General features: G+C 42.2%; 1 protein-coding gene across 1 annotated transcript in view; it reads left to right on the forward strand.

Moving 5' to 3' along the window:
• The first annotated feature begins 880 nt into the window (after positions 1-880).
• Positions 881-10310, forward strand: part of LOC123252571 (exostosin-2-like) — a 202399-nt gene continuing 192969 nt past the window's right edge. The window contains exons 1-4 of the mRNA XM_044681858.1: positions 881-1171; positions 7236-7295; positions 8945-9015; positions 10102-10171. Coding sequence (XP_044537793.1) covers positions 881-1171; positions 7236-7295; positions 8945-9015; positions 10102-10171 — 492 coding nt within the window. The remainder of the gene's footprint in view (positions 1172-7235; positions 7296-8944; positions 9016-10101; positions 10172-10310) is intronic.

Genomic DNA, 10310 nt, shown 5'->3' on the forward strand with positions numbered 1-10310 from the left:
TCATTTTGTATTTGTCTCTCGGCGATGCCCAAAGTGACGCGGTCCTGCGCCTCCTCCCACCTTCCCCACTTGCAGGGCTCATGGAGTCTTATGGAATCACAGAATGGCCGAATTTGTGAATCTTGAATTCGGATCTCCTTTCCGCATATTGTAGATGAGCAAACAAGTCTAAAGAACGACCTTGGAGGGATGGATTCCATCCAGAATGGCCCAGAGGGCTCCGATCCTTATTGTTTGATTTCTAGATTTATTTTGTATCTATTTCTATTGTTTGTCGATTTGATTTTTTTACATGAAAGTTTTATCATTTAACGTGATTTTAAAGGTAAAAGAAAAAAAAAAGTGTAACTGAGGGCCTGAGATCGATCACATGACTTCCAGCCAGCAGCATGTTGGACTTGGCTGGTTCAGGCTTGGGGGAGAATCTATTGTGAAATTTTTATTATCTTCTAACATTATTCTTTTGTTGACTATTTAGGCTTAAGAAAATGGGGAAGAAAATGTTAATAATGTTTTTTTTTTAAACCTTCCATCTTAGATTCAATACTGTGTATTGGCTCCTTGGTGGAAGAGCAGTAAGGGGTGGGCAATGGGGGTCAAGTGACTTGCCCAGGGTCACACAGCTGGGAAGTGTCTGAGGCCAGATTGGAACCCAGGACTTCTCATCTCCAGGCCTGACTCTCAGCTGCCCCCAGAAAATGTTAATAATGCAGGTTAAACTTGAAAGTGTGCCATAGAACAGATTTTTTTGAGGGTTAGTTGTTAAATACTTACTACCGCACCCCTTATCTTTACTACTTTACTACCACCCTAACTTATTTTTGATCTCATGAAAAATTCCAGACCTGACTCCAAGTTCTGTCCCTTTTGCTTCATCTAGATGACCAGTACCTTTAAGGAGGAGGCCAGAGGCCTGGCCACTTCCTCTGCCTCGCCATCCACACGGGACTTGGGCTCTCATTGTGGAGATGTCCTGGACACAGAATCCTCTGAGAAGACAGCTAAGAAGCCTTTGGGTTCCTACGGATGGGGCGATCCCGCTGCTAAGTTCTCCCAGAGGAGCCCATACCTCTCTTCTCGAGGAAGTGTCATCAAATGCTTTCGGGATGCAGCTGAGGAAGGCTATAAGGCCTACCATTTGGATGAATATGATGAGGACAAGAACCCTCATGTGAGTCCACCACCCTAGGAAAAGCACAGGGAGAAGTCCTGGGGGTAGGTGATGGGGAGACCATAGGGTTGCCGCCAGACCCATCTTCCTTTTACCAACTAGGGAGCTTCCAATTTATTATTTGTTTTTTTTTTAAACCCTTAACTTTTGTGTATTGGCTTCTAGGTGGAAGAGTGGTAAGGATGGGCAATGGGGGTCAAGTGACTTGCCCAGGGTCACACAGCTGGGAAGTGTCTGAGGCCGGATTTGAACCCAGGACTTCCCGTCTCTAGGCCTGACTCTCAATCCACTGCGCTACCCAGCTGCCCCCTGTTTGTTTTTTAAAAACTTCTGCCTTAGAAATTCTATTGTTATAATTTATATATGTACATATATATATGTATACACATATATTTATATAATTATATAAATTGTAAGATAGAAGAGCAGCGAGGACTATGCAATTGGGGTTAAGGGACTTGCCCAAGGTAACATAGCGAGGAAGTATCTGATACCAGATTTGGACCCAGGTCCCATTTCTTGTTTAACTTCAGAGTAGATCCCTACTAGATCTTGTTTAACTTCAGAGTAGATCCCTAGAGTAGAAAGATCTTCTCTTATAAGAAGGCTCCTATTGTTTACCTCGAATTGAACTTTGGGATCCCATTCCTAGAAATCTCAATAATCTAGAGTGATGGACAAAGTTAATAGATAAGACCCAATAGAGGAAAATATAAAGTCACTTGGATTAAAAAAAAAAAGGATAAGAAGAAGGAGGCACAGCTAGGTCTTTTGGGTTTGTATGATAAAGATCTGGGGGTTTTAGTAGACCAGGTAGAGTGACATGATAGTGGTGCCATCTTAAGAGGCATTAAGAGAGGCCATCGTGGCCAAGGCTAGTCTCATTGTGTTTGACCCTGTTTTGGCCACATCTGGAGTGTTAGGTTCTAAGTTGGGGAGCATCTAGAAGAAGGCAACCAAGACGGTGAAAAACTTTGAGATTAAATCATCCAGGGATCAGTGGAAGGAACTTAAGAGTGTTTAACCTTGAAAGGAGAAGACCTGGAGAAATGTAATTGCTGTCTTTAAATGTCTGAAGGGCTGTGATGTGAAAGGAGGATTAGACTTGTTTGACTGGGCCTCAAAGGCAGAGCTAGGCGCCATGAGCAAAGGGGAGACAGATTTCTGAAACTCGTCATAAGGAAAACTTCATTAATAATTAGAATTGTCCCAAAGTGGAAAGAGCATGTCCTGGCAGGTCATGAGTTCCATCATATTGGACACCATCAAGAAAAATATGGACCATCTTTTGTTTGGAACAGTGTAGAGAGAACTCTTGTTTGGGCATGGGTTGGCCAAGGTGGCCACCGAGGTACCATCTTGTCTTACGTCTGTGAATGAAGAGGATCTTCCCTTGGAATGTACCATGTAAGATTTGTCATCTGTAGCAGATTCCCCAGGCCATCTCACCCAAGGGTCAGCAACCGGAGCCTTGCTTGGTTCTATGTATATCCTTTATGGCTTTTAGACATCATAAAGGAACGAGTCTTGACCCATATGTTGACTCCTCTAAGTAATTCAGAAATATACAATAGACCAGAAACAATGACTCACTAGCTATGGAGACGAGTAATCTATTAGAAGCAGGGGTTCCCAAACTTTTTTGGCCTCCCGCCCCCTTTCCAGAAAAAATATTACTTAGCCCCCTGGAAATTATTTTTTTAAATTTTAATAGCAATTAATAGGAAAGAAATAGAAATTAAGAAATATAGAAAGAAAAAGAAAAATAGAAAAGTTTCTACCTTTTTCATAAAATATAGTAAAGAAAGGTGTAAATTAGAAACATTGAACTTTGAAATTATGAAGCTATTTATTGAACTCAGAATAGAATGTAATACAAAAAAAGTTAAAAAATTCGAAATCCCAAATGCACCTGTGGCCATCACTGCTTCCCTGGATCGCTGCAGCACCCACCAGGGGGCGATGGTACCCACTTTGGGAATCATTGTATTAGACTGTGTGAACTTGTGTAAATTAAAGTATGACATGATGTGTGTCTTTATATTTATATGTATGTCTGAACATATATATATATATATAAATACACATATAATATGGCTATTACAAAAAGATGACTCTTTTTCCTTGAAAACTTGTTGACCCTCAATCTAGTCCGATTACCTGTTTTAGCATCAATAAGGGATAATTCGTGTGAAGGAAACAATGACTTAGAGATAGAGATTTTGGGGGCAGCTAGATGCCTCAGTGGATAGAGAGCCAGGCCTTGAGATGGGATGTCCTGAGTTCTGATCTGGCCTCAGACATTTCCTAGCTGGGTGACCCTGGGCAAGTCACGTAAACCCTATTACCTAGCTCTCAAAACTCTTCTGCATTGGAACCAATACAAAGTATTGATTCTAAGACAGAAGGTTTAGAAAAAAAAGAGGGATTTTTCACCTAAATATCTTGGTTTCTGACAAAGGATTACGTGGCACTGTCTGTCATCCATGAATTTATCTAATGTTTTTAAATTTATCTAAGCTTTTTTTTTTTTTTTTTTTTTTTTTGCAGCCGTAGTTTTATTTTCACTCTCGATTACCAATTGAGGTGATGAGTTCACCAAGTTTACTTTCTCCCCTACCTAAAAATAGAACTACCTTCTCTTTTTTTCTCAGCTGACTTCATCCAGTCTTCCAGGACTCACTCTTCCCCCCTCCCTTTTCTAGCCCTTCTTTTTAATGAGGTCAAGACCTTGGTGGTATTTCTTTGGACTCAGGAGGATTCCTCTCTGTTTATCAGCCCTGACCTGGAGCTCCCGGAGTTTTTAATAAAGAGCAAAAGAATGTTAGACTTGGAAGGGGACTTTTCAAGGAGATAGAATACAAAATGTCAGGAAGAGTGGACTTTAGACTTGACACGACACTGTCAGAGCTGAGAGAAAATAGACTATAGAACACAGAATGTCACGGCTGGAGGAAACTATAGAAAAGAAAATATTAGAATTGAGAGGAATTTTAGAACATTGAATATCAGAACTGGAAGAAGCTTTAGAATATAGAATTTGAGCGCTGGAAAGTGCCTTAGACTACAAATGTGAGAACTGGAATATAGAACACAGAACATTGAATCTAAGAGCTGGAAAGAATCTTAGAATATATAATGTGAGATCTAGAAAGAACCTTAGAACATAATGTAAGAGTTGGAATAGAGAACACAGAACACCAAATCTAAGAGCTGGAAAGAATCTCAGAATATATAATGTGAGATCTAGAGAGAGCCTTAGAACACAATGTGAGAGTTGGAATATAGAACACAGAATACCAAATCTAAGAGCTGGAAAGAATCTTAGAATGCAGAACATTGAATCTAAAATCTGGAAAGAATCTTAGAATATAAAATGTGAGAGCTGGAAAGAGCCGTAGAATACAACGTGAGAGAATATAGAACACAGAACATCAAATCTAAGAGCTGGAAAGAATCTTAGAATATATAATGTGAGATCTAGAAAGACCCTTAGAACACAATGTGAGATTTGGAATATAGAACACAGAACATCGAATCTAAGAGCTGGAAAGAATCTTAGAATATATAATGTGAGAACTGGAAAGAGCTTTAGAACATAATGTGAGAGTGAGCAGGGACCTTAGAATATAAAATATTAGATATGGGAGAAACCTTGGAACATAGAATGTCAGAATTGGGAGGGACCTTAGAACATAGAGCTTAGAATAGGAAACTGGCAGAAACTTTAGATTGAATACTGTCAGTACTAGAAGGATTATAGAACAAAGAACATTAAAGCAGGAAAGAAGCTTAGAAATCACTTAACCCAATGGTTCCCAAACTTTCCAAATATGAATACACCATTTAAATGTCAGAAATATGTTGCAGACATGCACATGACAGTAGTTATACTAGTTGAAGCCGTCCACCGACTCCACGAAGATTCCTAGTGGGTTGGACACTCAGAAAGGGGAACCAAGGACTGAGTGAAAATGGGTTACGGGTTAAGGATTAATGGAAAGAGAATATAAGGCGAGAATAAAGACACGCAGACACAGAAAGTTTTGGCATAAGGTAGACAGACAGCAAGTAAGCTCTGATGGTCAAGAGCTTCATGGTTAGGAGCTCTGATGGTCCAGAGCTCTCTAGCTGATTTCTTGTCACATTTTATTGGGGTTACAACAGTATGGGGGGAAGGGGAGAGGCCAGTGGCCTGATACATTAACATTATGAGGTACTCATCATAAAATGCAAACTGCCAAAATCTGAAACAATAGGTAGAGCTAAGATCAGGATCCAGGGTGGAGATGGCCTAAGGCATCTACTGATGTTTGATACCTATGTTAATTGATCATTGAAGGAAAAGTAAGGAGACTGAGATAACTGACTCTCTTCTGGGTTGTAGCCTTAGGGAAGGGCTAGGGATTTGGCAAGGTCAACATTCAATTTGACTCAGGATTGCAGAGATCAATCATTAGCAGTATAAGAGTTAAGTTTTTGAATACTTCTTAAAATAATATCACAATTAATGTATACCTGGATTGCTACACTAGTAATGTAGGTTAATTGAATAAATCCAAAAAGACGAAAGGTGTTATTCTTTAGTAACACACCAAGATGAATTTGCATTCATCCATTACACATCCTTTTGAAAAATACTTCTATGTGTGAAGCATTATTTATCAAGTCTACAGAAAGCGTGTTGACTTATTTCGGGGTCTGCATATGAATTCTAGGGCCCCTTGTGATAACTTGTTCTCCCTTTGTAGGTTTCTCTTTCTTCTGGTTCAGAAATTACTGATTTAGTTCAGCCTTCTCACTTTAAGAATAAGCAGTTTCCTCATCTGTAAAATGGAAATCATTACAAAAAATATTGATAACCACCCTTTTTGTGGTGGCAAAGCAAGGGAAACTGAGGAAGTGCTCGTCTATTGGCAAATATTGTGGGTAGGGCTGAACAAGTATGTGAGTATGAGAGAATGTTATTGTGCTTTAAGAAATGATAAAGGGAATGGTTTTAGAGAGACTTGAGATTTGTCTAAACTGACCCAGAATGAAATGAGCAGAACCAGGAGAGCAATTAACACCATAATAGCAACAATGCAAAGACAAAACTTTGTAACACTTAACTCTGGTCAGTGTAATGATCAGCCTCATTCCAAAGGAACCATGACGAAATATTTTTCTCCTCCACCCTGACAGAGAGATATAGACAAAATGCAGATTGAGACATAGAATTTTTTGGAAGTGGCCAATAGGAGAATTTATTTTGTTTAGCTATGTATATTTATTACAAAAGTTTTCTTTTCTTTTTATTCTTTTTTTATTAGGTTCAGAGAAGGTGGGAGGGAAAGAAAAATAAGTTTGTGTTCACTAAAAAGCTTAAATTATAAAAAAATGGGCATCTGAGGCAGTTAAGTAGCTCAGTGTCCTGAGAGCCAGGTCTAGAGACAGGAGGTCCTGGGTTCAAATACGACCTCAGACACTTCCTAGCTGTGTGACTCTGGGCAAGTCACTTAAACCCCCATTGCCTAGTCCTTATTGCCTTGGGAACTAATAAATAACATTTATTCTAAGATAAAAGGTAAGGGTTTATTAAAAAGAAATAGGGACCATCATAGCATCTACTCATGGAGTTGTGAGAATCAAATATAATGTCTATAAAGTGTTTTGCAACCTTTAAAGGACTATAAATTCTAGCTGTCATCACAGTCATCATTATCTAGAGCTGTGATTCCCAATGTGGGCGCCACCGCCCCCTGGTGGGTGCTGCAGCAATCAAGGGAGGCGGTGATGGCCACACTTTTTTGTATTACATTCTGAGTTCAATAAATAGTTTCATGATTTCCAGGGGGCGCTAAGTAATATTTTTTCTGGAAAGGGGGCGGTAGACCAAAAAAGTTTGGTAATCATTGATGTAGAGGCTCCATGCTCCTCTGAGAATGAAATACTCAGAGATGGTGGGGTCTGCTGTGGTTACTGGCCCATGGCATGGATTGGGTTGGGTCTTCTTCCTTCCTCGCAAAGGCGGCTCCCTCCATCACACCCGTCTCTCCTCTTCCTATTTCTTTCTCATCTCCAGGGGATTATTAACTTTGGTACCAGCGAGAACAAGCTCTGCTTTGATCTTCTGTCCAGCCGGGTGAGTCCTGGGTGTTCTGCGGAAGACAGAAATGTTGCTTTCCCTGGAATGTCACCAGGAAAGACTGAGCAAGGGCCAGGGGGGACATCACAACTCTGGTTCTGGACGGTGGGCATGATCTTTAAAGGGAGAGCCAGAGGCAGGAGGGAGAAGGCTTGGGATGCAGGTCAGTGAACAGAGACAGGATGCTGTCGGATGTATATGTGCGCGCGTGTGTGTGTGTGTTTGCCTGAATGTATGTTTGAATATGTGTGTGAGGAGCAAGGGGGAGCACAGTAGAAAGAACACTGGATTTGAATTCAGGAAGCCTGAGTTTGAATCCTGATTCTCCCATTTACTTTATCTTTGTGAATTTGATTAAATCCTTACTCATTCAGGACTCCAGTTTCCCCATCTGTAAAATGGGGAAATGGTACTTAGGCTTCACAGGGTTCTTGTATGGAACACATTCTGTAAAACTTTAAGCACCAAAATAAAGCATTGTTTATTAAGTGTCTTCTGGACAATAAGCTAGTGCTTAGGCAGTCCCTGCTTTCATGGGGCTCTCAGTCTAGACGTCGATAGAAGTTTACAATTAGCTTTTTTTTTTTTTTTTGAACCCTTACCTTCTGTCTTGGAGTCAATACTGTGTATTGACTCCAAGGCAGAAGAGTGGTAAGGGTAGGCAATGGGGGTCAAGTGACTTGCCCAGGGTCACACAGCTGGGAAGTGTCTGAGGTCAGATTTGAACCTAGGACCTCCCGTCTCTAGGCCTGACTCTCCATCCACTGAGCTACCCAGCTGCCCCCTTACAATTAGCTTTTTTAAAAAAAAAATCCTTCACTTCCATCTTAGAATCAGTACTGTGTCCTGGTTCCAAGGTAGAAGAACAGTAACAGCTGGACAACGGGGGTTAAGTGACTTGCCCAGGGTCACGCAGCTAGGAAGTGTCTGAGGCTAGATTTGGTCCCAAGACCTGGCTCTCAAACTACTGAGCCACCTAGCTGCTCCCACAAACAATTCTTACCAGGTTCTTCATAGACCTTCTGTCATTTTCTTCCCCAAAGCCCTGTGAGGTAGGTAGGATAAGTAGTATTCACCCCAGGTTTTTGTTTTTAGGGGGAATGGTCATCACCTGTGATTCCATGGGTATACAGGGGGCACCTGGTGAGAAAAGAGCTTGTACCAATGCCCACTGACAACCGGAAAGTCTTAGAGAGTCCCCTGGGTGCTAAGAGATTAAATGGCCTCCCCAGAACCACGGAACCAATATGGGCTCCAGAGAATCATGAATGAGATTCTTCTGGCCCTACACGAAGGCCCTGCTTCCTCTCCGATGAAGAAACTGAGTGTCGGAGAGGTTTAAGTGACTTGTCTGGGAGCAGAACCAGGCTTGGCTTCTAACTGGCTGGACTTCCAAGTCTGGGGTTCTCTCAGCTATACCACGTTGCCTTCTCGTGATTAAGCTTGAGCAGCCTCTCTGCTCTGGCTTTGGGGGCTGTGCGGGAGTATTCCATAGCAATGACTCTAGCCAATGGGCTGGGTTCCGGTCCAATGGCCCTGGTGTGTGTTTTCTCCATGCCCTGGCCTGTGTGCTTGCCCCACCTGGGTCTGGGGGCCCCATCGCTGCCCCCTGGGTCACTGTTCTGCTCTCTCCTCTTTCCCACCAGCTGAAGCAGGAGGACATGCACCGTATTAAGCCTCCCCTGTTGCAGTACCCTGACTGGAAAGGACACATGTGGTAAGGAGCCCCCCAGCCCCCTCGCTTTGGAGACCTCAGGACCCCGGGCATAGAGGAGAAGGGCAGGGTTCTTAGAGTCCCAGGACTGAAGGCTGGAGAGGACTTTTGAGATCATCTATTTCACTGCCACAGTGTAATTCGAATCGGCTCCCCAGGACTCTACGTCCCAGCATCCCACTTTCGCTCTCACGTTACATCCTTACATTTTGGAGATAAAGTTTTGTGTAGCTCCGTCCCTGGCTCTCTTCTCCCCTGATCGTGGCTTGTGGAGCTGGGATGAGTCCCAGGCAGGAGCTATTACAGATGAGAATATTAGAGGGGAGAAGGGACTATGGGAGAACATAATGTTAAAGTCAGAAGATGCTTCGGAACCTAAAATGATGGAGCTGAAAGAGAACCTAACCTAGAACTCTGCCAATAAATAAGTTAAAAAATATTTATTAAATGTTAATTGCTGGATATGCTCATCTAGAATATTAGAGTGGCAAGGCACCTTAGAATATAGATTGTTTAAGCTGAGAGAGAACCTAGAACTTAGAACAGAGAATGTGAGAGCTAGAAGAGAACTTAGGGGAAGCAGTGTGGTATGGTAGAAAGAGCACTGGGACTAAAGTCAGGAAAACCTGAATTCAAACCCAGCCTCAGACACTTAATTGTGTCCTGGGCAAGTCACTTAACCCTGTTTACCTCAGCTTCCTCAGGGACCTTGGAACAGAGAACAGAGAATGTCAGAAGCTGGCAAGGCCCTTAGAACAGAGAATGCCAAAGCTGGCAGGGATCTTAGAACAGAGAACAGAGAATGTCCAAGTTGGCAGGGACCTTAGAACAGAGGACATCAGAATAGGCAGAGATCTTAGAACAGAGAATGTCAGAGCTGGAAGGGACCTTAGAACAGAGAACAGAGAATGTCAGAAGCTGGCAGGGACCTTAGAACAGAGAAAAAAGGACATCAGACTTGGCAGGGATCTTAGAACTTTGTCCTTCAGAGATGGAAATCCCCATAAACCTTGGTGGGGGAACACCAAAGGTCAAACAGATGTGGTTTCAACATCCATCATTCCATGCGTTTGTTTGCTTGTTTCCTAGCCTTCGGAATGAAATAGCTGGCTTCCTGTCCTACTATTGCAAGGCTCCTGCTCCTCTCAAACCAGAGAATGTAGGTAATCCTGTTCTTCAGCCTTTCCCTAACTTTTTCCCTTGGGGTCCTTGAGGGTAATTGGTGTGCCATCTGGGCTTGGGGTGTGTGTATGAGGGGAGATGGCCTGGCTTAGCCCCCTTTCCCTTGTTTTTTTTTT

This window comes from Gracilinanus agilis, chromosome 6 (assembly GCF_016433145.1).
Source record: "Gracilinanus agilis isolate LMUSP501 chromosome 6, AgileGrace, whole genome shotgun sequence".
In the NCBI taxonomy this organism is placed as follows: Eukaryota; Metazoa; Chordata; class Mammalia; order Didelphimorphia; family Didelphidae; genus Gracilinanus; species Gracilinanus agilis.